The sequence below is a fragment of the Sceloporus occidentalis genome, unplaced genomic scaffold (assembly GCF_023333645.1).
Source record: "Sceloporus occidentalis isolate IW3139 unplaced genomic scaffold, rSceOcc1.0.p SCAF_5, whole genome shotgun sequence".
Taxonomy (NCBI): domain Eukaryota; kingdom Metazoa; phylum Chordata; class Lepidosauria; order Squamata; family Phrynosomatidae; genus Sceloporus; species Sceloporus occidentalis.
The window spans coordinates 165038731-165058485 of record NW_028316985.1 but is presented as its reverse complement, the minus strand read 5'-3'; the positions used below and the strand labels follow the sequence as shown (position 1 = coordinate 165058485).

Below are 19755 nucleotides of genomic sequence, written 5' to 3'. Positions count from 1 at the left end.
TCCATGTATGCTCAAGTCCCATTAAATATAATGACATAGTAAAATGGTGTCCCTAATAAAAAATGGAACATCAAGGTAAATTTATACTTTTTTGGAACATTTTCAAACCGTGTATGCTTGAATCCGTGTATAAAAAATCAGTCTATAAGAAGGGCCGACTGTATACTACTTGTGGTCCTGCTTCAGTAGTTTTTAGGCCTGAAATGTCAACTCAGTTCTTTATTTGTCTACTCAGGAGTAAGCTTCAATGCAACAGCTTTCAGGAATGAAAAACACAGCTCAGTTCCCAGGCTGCAAAAGGACCAGACAAAGAAATGGTGATACTTTGTAATATTCGGATGTGTCTTCGGGAGCTAACATGGCCCAAGAAGGCTGAGATAACTCTTTTGGATTTCCTAAAGAGGCAAAGTGCCTTTCCAGATCAGTCTCCCCCCATCTATTAGATTCCTAAAACCAAAATCTAATTAATAACAGTTAAATACATTGCGTTAAGGTTCCCATTTTAAATATGTTTGCTTAGAAGTAAGCTCTATTGCATTTTGCTTAGCCATCTAAACTCTCTGGGTGACTTTCGTCAAGTCACACTCTCTGATTTTATGTGAAGTTTTATATGTTTAATTGTAACAAGTTTGTAATGTGTTTTTGTTTGTGAGCCGCCTTGGGCCCCTTCTGGGAGAAAGGAGGCACAGACATTAAAGAAGCAAGCAAGCAAACACTGCAGAGGTCCTGCCTTGAGGCTACCATTGCAAGCACAGCCATCTTTGGGCCCTCCATCCATCTCTAGGAAGAGGCGCAGCTGGTGTAACAGCAGAAACGGATAGTAAGCATTCCTGTCTTACTATTATTATATGTGCCCAAAGTTTAACCTGAATTCGGTCCTTTTGGCTTCTAGAGAGAGTTCAGGATTGCCCATTCATTCCTCTTTTATGCCCATCTCCCTTCCTTTTTCTTTCTTCCCTTCATTTCCTTCCTTCCTTCCTTCCATTTCCTTTTTTCTCTTTTCCTTAATTTCCTTCCTTCCTTCCTTCCCTTCTTCCACTTTCTTTTTTCTTCCTTCCCTCAATTTCCTTCCCTTCATTTTCTCCTTTCCTTCCACTTTTTTCTCCCTCCCTCTTTCTTTCTTCCCTCCCTTAATTTGCTTCCCTCAGCGCTTGCATAAGACCCCTGGACCCTTCCAAAGAGAGGCCCCGCCCCTCCTGGCTCCTCCCTCCCCGGCCCCCGGAAGAGGTGGAGTCAACTCCCTTGGAGCCCCATTTCCGGCCTGCTCTCCTTTCCCTCCCTCTGTCCGCGCATGCTCAGTCCGGCGCAGGGGCGTGGCCCTGAGTGAGGCGAGGGAGAGTGCGAGGGCCCGTGGAGGAGGGCGTCGCTGCTGCTGCTGCTGCTGCCTCCGCTGCCAGGGGCGCCATGGTGCTGGAGAGCTTCGCCCGCATCGTCAAGGTCCAGCTGCCCGCCTACCTCAAGCGCCTCCCGCTCCCGGAGAGCATCGGGGGATTCCTCCGCCTGACAGGTCGGGGCAGCGGGGGAGAGAGGGGGGCGGTGGGTCTTCCTCTGGTTCTGCTCCAAACTCGGGGCCACTCTCTCCTGGGGCTTCCTTGGGAAGTTCCAAGAGAACCCGAGAGAGCTTTGCCTCAGGGTCACCATCATCCCTTGGAAAGGGCTCGAAGGTCACAGCGAGAAGGAGAACGCAAAGGCACCCGCAGCACTTGGAGGCTGAATGCTGCTGCTGTGTGCCTTCCAGGTGTTCCTGGCTGAAGGCAACCCTGAAGCAAGCCTCTCAGGGGGTTTCTTGGCAAGGGGCCTTCCCTTGAGGCTGAGAGAGTGTGACTTGCCCAGGGCCACCCAGTGGCTGCCATGGCCAAGAGGGGACTCGGATCATGGGACTTTTTCTCACGAGAGGGATTTCTCTTGATTTCAAATGAAAAGAAAGGGGGGCCATTCGAACTGACTCCCCATTGCCCAAAAATAGCTTCCCATTGCCCGAAATTGCGTGTGGTAGTCTATCACGCAATAACATTAACCCCCATGATCGCGTTCGGATTGCCATTGGATTATCCTTCCAATTCCCCTTGTCTGATAAACTCCCTGGTCTCCAGAGTCATAGTCTAATTCACAAAACACTACACTGTGCTTGGTTTCAAAACCTCACAGAGAGAGAGAGAGAGAGATGCAAAAATAGGCACAACAAATGCAACAGGGGGGAAAATGCTGCCACAAGCGCCATCACAACATATTTCATTCAGTCATCTTCAGATAACTAACTCTCAAAACACTACACTGTGCTTGGTTTCCAGATCTTATATAAATAATCTATACATCAATTAATCTGATATAAAAGCCTTCTATAAAGTCCATACTGTTGTCATATCTGGGCAGGCCAGCCAGTTAAACAGTGATAAAATGCAACCTTGCCTGACCCTCTTGACAGTCGGAAACCACCCAGTTCCTCCATATTCTATCCTAACAATAGCCTCTTGTGTCCTGAGTCCAGTCTAATGTTGTGATACACCCAGCATCTTACACTAGTTAAAACAAACATAGTTAAAAATTCACAGTTTGCCAACGTTAAAAAGTAACCGAAGTATCAAAAATGTAAACCGGTTAAAAACAGAAACCATTTAAAAATACAAAGCTCAGCACCATGAGACACAATGAAGGACCCAGAGAAGCCTAGAGAAGTGTTTTAGAGGGAGCACTTCTCTAGGCATTTGTAGGTCCTCCAGCACAATTCTCTGGATGTTGACTCTAGAGGAGGACCTAGTAAAAAAGAGGTTGGATTTATTTGTCGTTTTCCCACTTTCTCAGAGGCCCTACACTCCTAATCCCAGCAAATGTGGAGCGCCCAATGTATTATAGTCATTCTGATCCCAAAGATGGAGAGAAATGCAGTTGGATTTTTAATTCGTCTGCCATCAAGAGCCTTGGCTCATTGGCAGAGTGCAAACTTTGCATCTGCATTCCTCCAGCATTTCCAGTTAAGAATCTTGGATGGAGAACTGGAAAAGACTTTTTTATACACTCATCCCTCCGCATTCGCTGGGGCACAGGACCCCCATGGATGTGGGGAAATCGCAAATAACAAAAACACTATGTTTTTACCGGAGGCAACACCTCTAGGAATATCTAGGTCCTCCAGTGCAACTTTGTGATCAACGTCTGCCAGACACTGACCACAGAATTGCCTTGGAGGAGCTACAAATGCCTAGAGGAGTGTTCTCTCTGGGAATCTCTAGCTCCTTCAGTGCGGCTTTTGGTTAAAGTTGGCCATAGAGTTGCACTGGAGGACCTAGATATTCCTAGAGAGAACATATTAATAAAATCCACGAATAATCAAAATCTGTGAAAGTCAAAGCTGCACATGCGCACTGGAAGAACTGCTACTAGTCAAAAGTATGAGATATACACTGTTCTCTTCTGGGCCATGGAACTCCATAGAAGCCTGTAGTTAGCAGTGAAGCCATGGGATTTAAAAACTTGCAACTCCCTTTAAACGTTTAGTGTTTCCATGAAAGATATCACAACTTGTGCTATTTCTCTCTTGGGAGAGGAGGCCACATTCTTTTCTTCTGCTTTTCTATGCTTTATCTTCTCAGGACTGAGAGAGAGAGAGAGAGACAATACTGACACAATAAGAAAAATTGTTATGGTGCAAATGTAACTGCCTAAAATTGTGTGTTGACTTCTTTTTTCTCCTGCCAAAATTTATCAATGAAAGTGATACATACAATCATAGAGTTGGAAGAGACCACAAGGGCCGTCCAGTCCAACCCCTGCCATGCAAAGCATCCCTGACAGATGGCCATCCAGCCTCTGCAGTGATAAGCTAGATCTGTTTTTCTAAACAGACAGCATTTTGGTTATCTTGATTTTCCTCCCCTGTTATATTCCCCCTCTGGCTGTGAACTGTGTGCAGGTCGAACTATCTAATACATCTAAAGGTTCTAGAAAGGTAAACAGACTTCATCTTACATGTTATAACAGTTGTGTAGGCTCTACATGGCCAAGGGAGTTAAAAACAAGTTAGTTGGGACAGATACAACCTGAAGGCCAGAGGGAGAAAAAGTCCTCCAGTAAAAAAAGGAATGCTGTTCTGCATGCTTTTCCTGACTGTAATCTTATTTCTCAGTTTGTAAAGCATAAGGAAGATTACTATCAGATTTAATCGGTGGGGGAAGGAATACCCTCAGATCCATTTTTAAAACTCGATTGCCAATTTTGTCTGTTGTAAACTCATTCAGCATTATTTGAGTCTTGGGCTAACTTTTGGCATCAGTGTAGGATGACCATATTTTCTTGAGACAAAAATTGTCCCTTGGGGTGGCAAGAAAGGGATGGGATTATGTAAATCTTGAGGGGAGAGAAGCAGGCAAGAAACAACAGGCCTCTGCCTGCCAAGTTGAAGAGCCCTCCCCCCGACCTCCATCTTGAGGGGAGAGAAGCAGAGGTGTTTTTTTTGTTACTTGCTTTGTTTTGTATATGCATATGTATGCTGTAAACCGCTTTGATCGTAGGAAAAGCGGTATACAAATAAATCATTATTATTATTATTATTATTATTATTATTAATATTCCATATCCAAGGAAAAGTAAGACTATAACAAAAATTTTATTACATGAACATATTAAGCTAACAATTATTATTCAGTGATAGAACTCAGACAAAAAATTTAGGTTGACGTAGAGGGGTGACGGTATTTGATCATTATAGTATCATGAATATTTCTCCAACGAAGTACCAGTAATCTTACATAGCAAATTTCAGTCTTTCCACACCTTATCATAAAACTCACACTCCGTGACAAAAACTTTTGACAACCACAATTTCAAACAGGGACCTTCAAACCATTTTTGCAACATAACATGGCATTTTTTTTAAAAGAGGAGAAAATTGACATTTATATTAAAACAACAGAATGGTCTGGAAATATGGGGGGGGGGGAATGGTACTGTCCTGTTTAAAACAGTACATATGGGCAGCCTACATCAGTGGTTTAGCAGCAGTGGTTGATATTTGTCTGCAGAAACTCACATACCAGCAAGAACTGGAGTGCCAAACTGTGAGCAGAGGTCTTGTGCTTCACTGAGGCACGTTACAGACTGCCACTTTGAGGCGGCCTGTAGGCGCTCCTTTCCCCGGTGTATCGGGGTCTCAGCTGCCACAACGGCAGCCTCCAAGGCCCCGATCTGCCGCTTTCCAGGCTGCGAGGAAGCAGCAAAAGGCTGCTTCCCTGTGGCCTGGAAAGGGGTGTCCTTGGGGCTTCAAGCCCCGAGGACACCCAATGGCGGCAGGGAGGAGGAGAAAGGGGCCGCTTGGCCCCTTTCTCCTCTGCGTCGCTGGGTGCAGCCATGTAAAGGCTGCGCCCAGTGACGCAAACCTGGAAGGAGCTCCGAAACGGAACTCCTTCCGGGGCTGCAGAAAGGGCGTTCTATGTGCCCTCGCGCGGCCCCACTACGTCACAACCGTGCTGCCCCGTTTAGAGCCGGCGCGGTCGTGACGTTGTAATGGCGGCGGCCGTGTGGAACGGCCACCGCCATTTTGTGTGCGCTCAGCGCATGCTAGGGTTGGAAGCATCCGGAAAGGACACTCCTTTCTAACCCTAGCACGCGCAGAGCGCACACTTTTAGGCCCGTTAGTAATGGGCCTGAGTGAGTGCTAGACCCTTCCACAGACATGCAAGTGAGGTGTCACTGTTGGTAGTGGTACGCAAAACTGTCTCTGCTCAATCGTGAGAACATATGAAGTGCTGTTGTGGTTCAGGTGAAAGTCCAGACTGCTGCCACACTGCAGAATTAATGCAATTTGGCTTTAACTGTCATGACTCCATCTGATGGAATCCTGGGATTTGTGGTTTGTTGTGGCACCAGAGCTCTCTAATAAAGAAAGCTAAATAACTCCTAAAACTGCAACTCTCAGAATTCCACAGCATTGAGTCATGGCAGTGCCAAACTGCATTATTTCTGCAGTGTAGATGCAACCTGAGTCAGAGTTGGAAAACGGTTTCATTCCAAAGGCCAAATTTCAGGATCAGAGTTATATGGGAAACTAGGCTGTATCTCAGAAAGACCTTGGCTGTATCCGTGTGACCATTTTGAGATTTGTTTATTTTGCATTAATAATTTCCGAAAGGTCTGGATTCCACACAGCTCTTGGAAGCAAATCACACTGTGCTCATTTGAGCTTATTCCCAGATAATTGTCCATAGAATTACAGTCTTAGGATCATATTGTGGTGATACCAGTTAGGCCTACTAAAAAGATGCATAGGCATAATGGTAGCAAAAACGGTAAAAAGGCATGCAGGGGAAGGGCAGTGATGGAGTTATGGTCATGGAGTCTATATTTTGCAATGCTAAACATACTTGTGAGGTAATAAACTGTTTTGAGTTCACTTATTACTACATCTGATGTTTAAGGTTTGCATTAGGATTCACAAAGAAAATCTAAAATACAGTATGGAAAATATCTTACCGTATCTACTCAACTATAAGTGGACCTCATGTATAAGTTGGGGGCAGGTTAGGGGGCCAAAATTATGGATTTTGATAGTCATAAGTCAAACTGTTGATAAGTCGAGAGTAAAACTTAGGGGCATGTAACAAATGATGTAAAGGATGAAGCAAAGGAAAATGATGCCAGAGAACTTACAAACCTCCGGCAAGCATAACTGTTTTGTGTTCAACCTAAAGACTGGACGGATGAGAAAGTAGAGTGGGCTCAGTGCTTCCAGGACAGATTACATTTTTGCCTTTCACCAGGGGATGGTTCCTTTTTTTGTTAAGAGTTAAAGTACAGCACTTAATTGACCCATGGATAAGTCAACTCGGGGTTTTTTGGTCGATTTTTTGACTAAAATTTCTATACATGAGTATATACAGTGCTTCCATTTTTCGCATAAACACTATTTGCAAGAGAAACCGATTTTGATTGTGAGCTATTTTTACACATTATTTTCTCTCTGTCATGCTTACACATTAGTGCAAGATTTTAGTAGAAGGATAAATGTAATTTTCACCCCTGTGAGTGGCAGGTGAAGAAGCAAAAAACAAAATAAGTGTTGCTAAATGAGCATTGTGTTGCTTTCTAGTCAAGTCTTCCTTCTTTCATTTCCTGTTCATGTTCCCAACTCTTCTGCTGAAATGTACACCAGTGTCTCATGATGACTCTGCTTTTTATAATGGTATAATTGATTAAACTGGTAATAACAGCTACACAGCTTTTATCAGTTCTCTGCAAAGTGTCTATGACTGAGTCAGAGGAATAGGTTCAGCTCCCGCTGAAAATTCATTTAGAAATACAGACACTTTGTAAGGAAAGCCTAAAAATAAATACAATAGCTTTATTATTTGTTCTTGCCTAAGAGGTTATGAATGCAAGAATCAACAGGCTGGTGTAGGCAAAATATATATTTACCAGTAGGTTGCAGTCCTAGACTTACTTGGCTTGAGTATGTCCCATTAAAAGCTAAGTAGGTCTGACTTTGGAGTGGATAGATATAATAGGGTTATACTGGGGTGGGAAAGGTGCAGCCCCAGCCTCATTTTCGTTGATTATCAAAAGTCCACAGTTCACCTTCAAAACCTCCAGATCCCCTAATTTTTTTAATTGGGGGGCTTATTTTTGTGTGACTTTTTGCCATCAAAATGGCTCTATGCACCCTAAAACTGTTTGAAGTTAGATATTTTGCTTCTTTTATCTCCTGTTCCCCACATCCTCCTAAACTCCAGAAATACGGCTCAAAATCAGCCCAAATAGGGAACTGGAAATGATGTGATGCGTGAAACTCCTATGTAGTTGCTTGTCCTTATATTACAGTGTTAGTCCAGTACTGTGTCCCCAGCACTGACTAGCTAGATGACCCCTAGGGGTTTGAAACTGTCCACATATCTAACAGGATTTATCCTTCAAACATATCAAATACACATACATACATACATACATACAGATATTCCAAAATCTGACATATGAACACTTCTGGTCCGAAGCATTTTGATTAAAGGATACGCAGCTTGTAATAACACAGTGCAAATATACCAAACTGAGATGCATTCATGTGAGATATTAATTTTGTAAATATATTGTAAGGTGATGATCCAAGTGATTCCTTAGGAATTCATGCAGCCTTTCCCATGCTTGCATTTTTTGGTTTCTGTATATTATGGTAGATGTATTGGTCTTTCATCTTCAATATAGTGCTGAATTGGCTCATAGTACTGCATTGCCAGATGGTGTGTGACATAAATTTTTTGGAGGTAAGATATGACACAGGGACCTAAAATCTTTAGGTATGACTCACAGAGTCGGAGGTGGAACCAACTAGTGAGTCCCCTTGTTGAAGATAAAGTTCAATTGATAAGGTGTCATTGTTGCAGTCTCCATAAGTCTGTTAAAAACACATGTCTGTAGAATAGATCAGTATGAGTCTTTTGATTTATTCCTGAGATTATGCCATGGAAGCTTCTTGTAAAGTTATCACTACCCCTTTCCCGCTGGAAAACCCTCAACTTGTTTTGAGGTTGCACATCTGCTTGTAATACTGTTCTAGCTATTCATCTCATTGACGTCTGCAAGATTGTTTTGCCAATGGAGCTGGAGGACAGTATTCAGTAGTAGCTAGCAATTACCAAATATTGGAAGGGGAAACACTCTATGTAAACCTTGGGGAAAATATACAGTGGACCCTTGTTATACGCTGGGGTTCCAAGATCCCCCGTGGATAACGTGTATGCTCAAGTCCCATTAAATATAATGACATAGCAAAATGGTGTCCCTTATAAAAAAATGGAAAATCAAGGTTTGATATTTGAAATTTATACTTTTTTTGAACATTTTCAAACCGTGTTTGCTTGAATCCTTGTATAAAAAATCCATGTATAAGAAGGGCCGACTGTAATTCAGAAGAGAAGGTTAAGAGGTGATATGATAGCCCTGTTTAAGTATTTGAAGGGATGTCATATTGAGGAGGGAGCAAGCTTGTTTTCTGCTGCTCCAGAGAACAGGACCCGGAACAATGGATGCAAGCTACAGCAAAAGAGATTCCACCTCAACATTAGGAAGAACTTCCTGACAGTAAGGGCTGTTCGACAGTGGAACACACTCCCTCGGAGTGTAGTGGAGTCTCCCTCCTTGGAGGTCTTTAAACAGAGGCTGGATGGCCATCTGCTGGGGATGCTTTGATTTGGATTTCCTGCATGGCAGGGGGTTGGACTAGATGGCCCGTGCGGTCTCTTCCAACTCTATGATTCTAGGAGAGGAGTTAAGAGTAACTTCTAACTCACAGTCCAGCCTGAGGTGATTTGGATTCCATAGAGCCCGTATGACCCTTTCTTCCTCCCGAAATGGGTTTAGCCAACAATCAGTTAGCCCCGACACCGTGCCTTGCAGACCGCTGCTCTGGGAGCTACCTCTGAGCACGTCTTCTCAATTCACCATTGCAACAGGAAGTCCTAAGTCGCTTTTTGATTTGGTCCATTGTGGGTTTTTGCAGTAATCATTCACTTCCATAAATTTAGTTGGAAAGGACTGGTTCCCAAGTATACACCTACCAGATAATGGTTTCCTTTGTTTGCTGTAGCCCTTCCTGCCATCAGTGTTTTTATGAAAAGTTTCCATCCTATCCATTGTTCAGCAATCTTTTCATTTTAATTCCTTTGTTGGTTCAGTTCTGGTTTCTCCTTGAAGATCATCTTTATTCTATTGTCTCCATTATCTTGTTGAGTAGATTGTACAGACACAATTCGGATCTCTGAACTGTCCTGTGTTCCTTTTTTTACTTTCTGAATAATACGCTAAGATGGGAAAGGAACGGCCCAGTTTGTTCAGTTTATGGCTGCTTTCAGTATTGTTTCCTTTCCTTTCCTTGCTTAAAAAAAGTGTTTTCAAGATCACAGTAGGGTGTCGTTTTTTAAAGAGATTGGGTTTATGCTTGTATTTTAAAGGCCTGGTTATTTGTATGAGGCAATGGGGTGGTTAATGTTTCCACCAACCCAAGGAAAAACCTGTATCCTTTAATCCTATGCTAGCAACCAGAACCTAGTGTAAACAAAGGAAGTTTTTATACAGCTCCCTGCTTTATCAAGGTTGATTACATTATTTAACCAAGATGGACAGAATGCACACAACATTAATTATCCTGGGCAACTGTATTTTATCTTGGCTCTGAGGTCCTTAGGACAGAAAAGGAACATGGTCTAAAGTCACACACAGAAGTGCCTTATCTAGGCATTATCAATCTGGTCAATGTCTGTATAGGAGATGGCACAGGAAATCCATGTGTGCTACTTGAAGAAAGGCAGAATATAAATGTAGCAGAATTCATCGTAAAAGTTAGAGATATGTGTAAGGATTTGTCATCAGATGTATTGTATGAATATGTTACAAATGGGATCCTCCATGCTCCTCATTATAAATATATATGGGATCGGCTCACATCTACATTATGAATTTATATGGGACTGACCCACATCTATCTGAACAGATATAGCAGTATTAAACTTTAATTATTTAAGCAGTCATAGTTTTATGCAGTGATAGTTTTATTCTGGGAAAGAATGCCATAGCTAATTTCACAATGATATGCTTCTTAAAATTATTTTTTTGCATTAATAATAATAATAATAATATTATCCAATATTATTATTATTATTATTATTATTTGTATCCTGCCTCTCCCTCTATTGGATCGAGGCGGGTAACAACAAACAAGAGAACAATAAAAATGCTACACGTTACAAGGCAGAATGTATTCTGGGTTATTTTTCAATTCATAGGCTAATAAAGGAATAATATGTGACTAAATCTGTCATTGAATAGAGCTTAAATGATGATACAGCGCACCTGCACCATATGTGGCCTTGCTATACATGAACTCAAGGCCACGCGGACAGCAAGCCCCTGAAGAATGAATTAAAACAAACAGAGCTTGATTTTATGCGTTTTTTGCCATACACATATAGGAAGGGCCCACTGTACATATTCTCCTAATGTGTTTGTGATTGTAAAGAGACAGTGAAATTATAAAGTGAAAATGAAGATGTGATATATGTTTCTACATGTGCTCCTAACTGTTGACGTATTGGGTTTTTTAAAATAAAAATCTATGCTTTTCTGTCATATTTTCTGTTTTCATCATTGACTGTATAACACATTGTCTCATTTATATCCCCCCCCCCCCCTTTTGGGGTCCACTCTCTGGCATCATGCATGAAACAGGAGTCTTCATTGTGCAATGATCTGAGCATTGGACTACAACTCTGGATTTGGGTTTGATTTCCCATGTGGCGTGGAAACCCACTAGGTGACCTTGGACCAGTCACACTTTCTCAGCCCCAGAAAGCCCTGTGGTAGGCTTACCATAAATCAAATTACTTGAAGGCACACAACAAGAAGTAGCCTATTTAGAGAACCTAATGTGCAAATGCTCTCTGTACACTTGACAGTTTTCTATGGCTCTTGTGTTCTCAAATTCCCAGATGTTCCAAAGCAGCATTCTGAAACCTCTCTACTGTGCTTGCACAATAGTTCTTTTTCTCTTTGGCCTGTGAACAAGCAAATCAAACCAAAAATAAACACAAGCACATTTTGCCTGTTACTAAGTTCCTTAGGAAGCCAAAAGCTTCTCTTGAATAAATAAAATAGAGAGTGGCTCTACATTTACACACATGCCCCCTCCCCCGCAATTGCAGAACAAAGATGGACAGCTGCTTTTATTGCACCATTTGGAAGGTGGAGAAGTGGATTAGCACACTACTTTTTGGGGCAGTCAAGACTTCACAGTGGGAAAGAAAAAGAAGCTTGCCTGTTCCTTCACATTTGTTCTTTGACATTTGGAACTGCTGTTATAGCTTAAAACTCACTTATTTGATATAAGCTCCCTTCAAACAGCAAATTGTCTTCAACCTCATTTAGGTCAGTTTGGCTGATCATCTGGATTGCCTCTTGTTAATCTGTGCAGAGTTAAGTGAATCATATTTTGTCTTATAAAGGAATTAGAAAGTTATGTGTTTCTCCCACTGCCCTAACCCAGTCAGGAAATAAGTACAGTGGGCCCTTGGTATCCACTGGAGTTTGGTTCCAAGAATTCCTCCACCTCGTGGATACCAATATCTGTGGATACAATGGCATAGTAAAATGGTGTCCTTTATATACAGTAAAATGGCAAAATCAAGCTTTGCTTTTTAAAATGTATATTTTTTTTTTAATATTTTCAAGTTGTGGATAGTTAAATTGGTGGATAAAAGATCCATGGATAAGAAGGACCAACTGTATTTTTCCACCCCAAACAATTTGACAGTTTTGGATTTAGTTCATTGTCCTGAAAAAAAATCTGTTTTACTGTATCAGTGAAGCGATGCTTTCAGAGACTACATACTGAACCCACAGATTATAGAACTACTTAACTCAGTATCTCCCTTTTCAGTTCCATCATTTATTTCTATACAGCTTCTCTCTTCCAAATGTTAGTATCTCACTTGTTCTTCCAGTATGTTGATGAAATAGGTATCTTTCACAATGGCATTGACAAGACAAAAGATTATGTAAGAACCAGAGCTTGGAAATGTTAGTGTTCAAACTACAATTCCCCGAATTTCCCAGCCAGCAAGCTCACTGGCTCTGGACCACCTGTTGACTTTAAGAAGTTAAGCAACACCAGGGAACTTTATGCTATCACTACTACTAGTGCAGAACATTGTGCATGCCACATTTCCTATTTGTGTTGAAATGAAGAGGCCAAGTTTACAGTGTACAAATTACACAAAATGGCCTTTTCATGATGATCTGCCCTCCTCAGCCATTACCACCACCTCTTTCTCTTCCTTTCACTTCTCCCATTCTTCAACCTACTCCTCCTCCTGTTCTTCTTCTTCTCTCTTCTTTCCTCCTCATCAACATTAATATGCTTTCACCTATACTGATTTTTAAAAGGCTAAAAGCATATTAAGCAGATTAAAAAGTTTAAAAAGGCTGAATTAAAAATTAAAACAGGTTAAAATAATTTAAAACTTGATAGTTTATGTTAAACCACTTAGGCTGCTGCCATTTTGTAGAATCAATTAAGTTTAACACCGCTTTAGCTGCCATGACTACTATGGAATCCTGGCAATTGTAGTTTGTTTTGATACCAAAGTCTGACAGAGAAGGCTAACTATCTGACAAAACTACAAATCCCAGGATTCCATAGCATTGAGTCATGGCAGTTAAAGTGATGTGACACTGTTTTAATTCTGCAGTGCTGATGCAGCCTTAGTCCACAAAAGCTTTAGTGAACAACTTTGTTTTCACCTGGTACCAGAATGACAGCAATGTTGGTGCCAGTCAGGCCTCTCAGGAGAAGGTATTCCACAACTGGGGTGCCACAACAGAGAACCCTTAGGAGCTACCATTTCATTGTTCTAGCACTTGGCATAGAGAGTTTTCCTATCAGTATGTTACTTCTGAGAGCCAGCATAGTCTACTAGTTTGAGTGCTGGACTACGACTCTGGAGACCAGGTTTTGAATCTCTGCTCAGCCATGGAAACCCACTGGTGACCTTGGGCAAGTCACACCCTCTCAGCCTTAGAGGAAGGCAAAGGCAAACCCACTTTGAACAAATCATGCCAAGGAAACCCTGTGTTGGGTTCACCTTAGGGTTGTCATAAGTCAGAAATGACTTGAAGGTACACAAGAAACATTACTTCTAGGAAGTAATTGATGCTCTGCACCAGGAACTAGAAGGAAGTGATATCTAGCACTGTATGTTATGGCTGTCCTTCATCATAATAAACACTAGTGTAATATAGTGGTTGGGATGCTAGGGCTGAAATTTGGGAGACTTGGATCCTAATGCCCATTGAGCCAAGAAACCCTTTGGCTAGTCACACTCTCTTAACTTAACCTACCTTTCAGGGTTGTAGTGAGGAGGAGGAAGGGCATGTAAACTACCTTGGATCATTAGAGGAAAGACAAAATATAAATGTAATGAATAATAAATATTTAGAGAAAAGGTACCAGATAACACGGGGCTAAGCTGATAGCAGCCGATGTTAAAAACTGTCCACAGTGATGATTGCCTGTCTCTAATATGTGTATGGTATGTGTTCAGTTTCAGAATGGCTACGACTATTGCCTTTTCTGGGTGTCCTTGCTCTACTTGGGTATCTTGCTATTCGTCCATTCCTTCCCAAGAAGAAACAGCAGAAGGATAGCTTGATTAATCTCAAGATCCAGAAGGAGAATCCCAAAGTAGTGAATGAAATCAACATTGAGGACTTGTGTCACACTAAAGCAGTGTACTGCAGATGTTGGCGCTCAAAAACGGTGGGTCTTTTATTGCTTCACAACATGTCTTCAAGTTTCTCTTTTTATTACTTGGATATCGTCTTGTGTGATACAAAGCAATTTCCTTTTTTAAAATTGTTATGACCATGCAATGAGATTCCCCACAGATTGTCATTGTTTCCATCTGAATACTAATCCCCATGATTTTTTTGTCACAGATGTTTCCCTTTACATGCTGTTAGACATCTGCATGTCCAGATGTGTTCCATGATTAGATATTTTTCCCCTGGACTTTTCTCAACAATATTCTGCCCTTCAAGGACCTTGGGGTAAAAAAGCTTCTTGTTGAAGATATCAGTTGCATGAACTTCTAGAACAGTGGTTTCCAAACTTTTGTCCTCCAGGTGTTTTAGACTTCACCTCTCAGAAGCCCCAGCCTACTTGGCCATCAGTCAGGAATTCTGCTGAAGTCCTAAACATCTGGAGGACTAAAGTTGGAAAACATGGTTCTAGAGTATGTCCTGTGGCAGGGTTGGAAGACATGAAGTTCCTCAGAATTTATTGGACTGTAACTCTCATCTAATCTAGCCAACATAGCCAGTGGTGTGAGATGATGGGATCTGTAGTCTTTCAGTGCCTAGAGGCATGCACCCCTGTACTGGGTCACACTATAGTTTGCAGTAACCATGTTTTAGACCCAAAACCACGATTTGGATCTTAGATTTACCATTTGTTGTGCTTTTGCATTTCCAGATGCAGCTTTTCCATTTCCAGATGCAGCTAACGAACACAAACCTTGTTTGGTGAACCTACTTCATAGCTTCCTACTAACCAGTCACAAGCCATGGTTTTTTCATTTGGACTTCAAGCCAAATTCTAGTTAAACTGTAGTTTGACATGATGTTTGGATGGAGCATGTGTGCCCCAATTATTCTTGCATCCTGGTAGATTATAGTGAACAGAAATGTATGTGTGATGCACAGTTACTTAATTCGAAGAAAAGTTGAATCAAGAGAAGGGCACCTCTATAAAAAGGAAGCAGCAGATACTCTGGAAAAAAAATCTCTAGGAAAGACTAAGGAAGGATAGGCACAACAAATGGACACAGCAGTGTGTAGTGGAAAAAATAATGGGCTGGAGAGCATTTCAGTGGAAATTCAGCTGCACCCTAGTGCAGAAAAGACTATTGCCAACTTCTCCTTTAAGTCTGCTGTATGTCTTTTCAGAGTTTCAGGTTAATCTCTGAACATCCCCCAACCTAGGTCTTTTTTGTGTTTCCCTAGCTGAGTTGGGGGTTGTCTCATTCTAGCTAGTGTATTCACCAGATTAACTACACTAGGTCCAAAACATTCTTCTTATTTACTTTTTCCTCTCCATTTTCAGTTCCCTGTCTGTGATGGCTCTCACAATAAGCATAACGAATCAACAGGAGACAACGTGGGTCCATTAATACTCAAGAAGAAAGAAGTCTAGCAAACATTCATCTGAACCATGACTGAAAGGAAGTCTACTTACACCCTTGTGGCAGCACTTTCAGTCTGATAATTGCTGTAGACTTGTTTTTTGATATCTTTTGAAGTTATCTTAGATTTACAGACTGTGAGAGACAAGCAGTGATACTTAACATAGTGGTGCAGGATGGACCCATACACATCTATGTAAATCAGTGCATTCTATTTTCATAACAAAGTTCCCAGAGATGAAGGTTCCCATAGTTGAAATCTAACCTGTAATAAAAAGTTACCCAAAACTGTGGTCATGGGAATGACTTCTACATATGATAGAAAGTAGCAGATCTGCGTCTCCAAGGCCTTGGACAAGGCTCCAAACCTTGGATGGAGAGATCAGATGCCAGACATACTTGCCCGACCTCTCAACCCAGATCTAAATTCCAGTGTGAGTGGCATATGTTGGGGATAGGGTGGCAGGCAGGCAGGGAGGGGATGTGATATTTGTTTTAAAAACAGCCATTTTAGTCCCCAGTCATTCCCCTTATTTTGGGGAAGATGGCACTGGGTCTGGCACTGGAAATACTTGAACACCCTTCTCTCTTACTGCTTGCAATAGAAGAAGTTTTTGATTTTTTTTTTAAAAAAAAAAGTCTTGCGTAAAGAAAAACAGCTGAAAATATGCTCTTTGATTTTGTTCTGCTGGCAAGTGCCTGGCAAGGCTTTGGAGAGATCAGAGCTTCTGAGATCAGAGTTGTTATCTGTTGGCCTTCTCATGTTTAGGATTGCTCTCTTAAAAGGTCATATAGATGAGTCTTTTTTTCTTATTGACACATCTGCACTACAGATTTGAACAGACTTTTAAAAAGCAGTTTAACTGCTATGTTTGGAGGCTGCTGAGAATTTATTTTTTTTATTGCTATCATGGCTTATTAGCATGGTCCTTTCACAACTGAATACAGCCTTGCTTTGTCATACTTGGGCGGGATACATACCGCCATTTAGTACGTATAGAATACGTACTAGGGTTAGGAAGGGGCGGTGCTTCCGCACCCCCCTAACCCTAGTACGTATCCTATACGTACAAGATGGCGGCGCCCCTTCCACATGGGCGCCGCCATCTTGACGTATTGGACGCTGAGCATCCGTACGTGTCGCGGGCGTTGTGACGTAGCGAGTGCGCCCCTGGCGCCTCGCTACGTCGCAAACGCGACTCAAGAAGAAGCTCCATTTTGGAGCTTCTTTTTCGCTCCGCGCGGCAGTCGCACCGTATGGAGGCTCCGGCTCCCCCGCGGACTAACCGGCGGCAGCGGCAGACCGCCGCAAAGCGGCGGTTTGTATCCCGCCTTGGTTTAAGGATCTGCAAATAAGCCCAGTTTCTCCCCTGAATATTATATTACAACATGAACAGATCAGGTTTAGTGTAGAGAGATAAACAGAAATCCTTGACTGAGTATGGTTAAAACTTGCAAATTGATTTACATTTCCACTATACATTTTTCTTTAGTGCCTGTGTATATTCTGATTTTCAAAAGCAATACAGATTGTGCATTCATAACTTTAGTACTAGTCTTTGATTAGAGGCTTTTGAATATGACCTTTATGTCCTAGTGTTGGATCATATAGAACAAGCATATTGTCTGAAAATATTTAAGTCCAAGAACAGCACAATCTATCAGTGCACTCCATAGCTGCTACCTGTACTAGATAAAATGTGGTGACTGGTTTATTACTAAGCCTACTGCTCACACCAGACAAAATGAGTTCACGCTGTGAAACAAGAATGCAATATACCTTGAAAGTTGGGTAGTCCTGTTTATGACAAAATCTAGATCACTTTCCATGAAGCAAAGTAGCTTTATTCTTCTGACTCCCTAGACCTCTGAATTCAACCTATGCCTAACTCCAAGAAGCCTAATATCAGATAAGTATGATCTGCATTCCATAAACTGTTAGAGTTTATGTTCGGTTTATGCTTCAAAACATAGCTACTGCCCCAAAAGAACCATACCAACATTAGCAACACTGGAAGCTCTAGACCCAGTTGGATAGTACAGTAACTGTTTTTATCCTTATGGTAACATATTCTCTAAGTTGCCTTGGTCAGTATTTGTACAGTTGGCCCTCCATATCCATGGATTCCTTCTTTATGGAGTTGACCATCCACAGCTTAACAATATTGAACAATATATTTAAATTCCTAAAGCAAACCTTGATTTTGCCATTTTATATAAGGGGCACCATTTTACTACACCATTATATTTAATGGAACTTGAGCATCCACAGATTTTGGTATCCATGGGGGGTCCTGGAACCAAAACCCAGCGGATAGCAAGGGCCCACTGTATATGCAAAAATGTTTATCAAAATAGCTCCCCTTCCCCTTGCATCCACATACCACCCTCCCTTCAGATATTCCAAATTTGTACAGAATCCAGATGTCTATTAAACCAGGCTGCTTTGCTGGTTACCTATCTGGGGAAAGGATTGTTTGTGGAACTTACAATGTATTTTGTTTCTGGCCTCCTAGTCCTTCCAGGAATTTTGTATGTAATTTGTCTTTGACTTACTATGGAACAAATATATTATTGTGAAGAATGTGCAGACATGGTTTGTTTTCTGTCAGCTTTCTTCCACAAGAAAATATATATTTTGGGGGGAGTGGGGGCAACATCCCCAGTTGCATATGCTTAATTGAGTTCTTTACATGAGTAATTTTATACTTCCTATATTTCTTGTCACATAGACCAAGGCTAGTTTTAATGGTTTATGGTGCAAAATGTGAACAGCAAATAAAATAGGGAGTAACAAAGAAGAGGACAGTAGTTTTAAAAATGTTAGGAATCATCTGCTTGACATGCTCATGTCATTTGACTTAACAGGATTTCTGTGAACAAGCATTTCTGACATATGGTAAGTTAAAGCAAAGGAATTTGCTGCCCTTACCCCCAACTTTGCATTGATGATATTTGAGCAGGTTAGTACTTTGAATACAATCTACAAGAACTAGAATTTGCTTCATTTGAAAGGGGTGGTGGTTGCTACATTTCTCATTCCCTCATGTGACCCAAAAAGCTGCTCTAGAGGGACAGCATGGGGTGGTAACATAGAGGGAGACAGGAAGTGAAGGAATCATCAAATACATTTTCTTTTCCTCTAGCAGACATCTATACCAGGCAAGTCCTCACTGCCACTTCCTCACCATGGCTTGTCCTTAATTCATTTAAAGGACAGAGTTGTTTCTAGCGAAACATTCCATACCATTCCCAACTCAGAGATTTTTAGGGGATCTGTAAAATGAAGGGATAGCAGGGAAATTATTTTTCATAGATGTGAACTACATTTTAGTCATAGAAACAAAATTATCATTGAGGCTTGTGGTTCTGAGGAGAAACAGCCATGTCTCATTTTGGTAGATTTTATAGGGGACACAAGACTCTTTGAAGGCAAAAAAAGTCTCATGCCTATCAGCACTTTTTTCTTAACTATGAACTACATAATGTTGGGATCTTGAAAATAAACAGTTGCAACTTGTAGTATGATTACAATATTCATTACAGCATTTTCCTAGGGCTGTGATCTAGTGATGACTTCACGATCATGGCTGTATAAGGTAATTGAAGTGGAGACTCTACATAACAGATATGGCTTGCAATATTTTCCTTATTCCCAAGTGACCATCCTAAAATATGGCCTTTTCAACTTTGTCTGTAACATTTTAATCAAAAGTAGGGGGCTATTTTTTTATTCAGTCAAAAAATATCACCACCAAAGATTAAACATGCAGAATTATATAGATTTGCTGCTTCTAAAATGACTTCTAAGATGTACAGTAGGTGAATTATTCCCTATCATTTCTATCCTAAACAATAACTGTATATTATATTATATTATCAGACAACATCTGATGACTGGTTTTTGCTTGAATAGCAGAACCTGAGCTTGTGTGTATATCCATGCAATTTTTAAATTATTCATATTTATATAATTAGGGAAACATTAGCTCAACAATTTCTCATTATTGAAAAAATAGGAAATGTGTGCATAATAAGATGA

The 19755-nt window shown here is 41.2% G+C and overlaps 1 protein-coding gene across 1 annotated transcript; it reads left to right on the top strand.

Moving 5' to 3' along the window:
* The first annotated feature begins 1346 nt into the window (after positions 1-1346).
* Positions 1347-18305, top strand: CISD2 (CDGSH iron sulfur domain 2). The gene is made up of 3 exons (XM_089526051.1): positions 1347-1507; positions 14076-14290; positions 15635-18305. Exons 1-3 carry the CDS (start codon positions 1405-1407, stop codon positions 15722-15724), a joined length of 408 nt encoding a protein of 135 aa, XP_089382177.1. The 5' UTR covers positions 1347-1404; the 3' UTR covers positions 15725-18305.
* The last annotated feature ends 1450 nt before the right edge of the window (positions 18306-19755 follow it).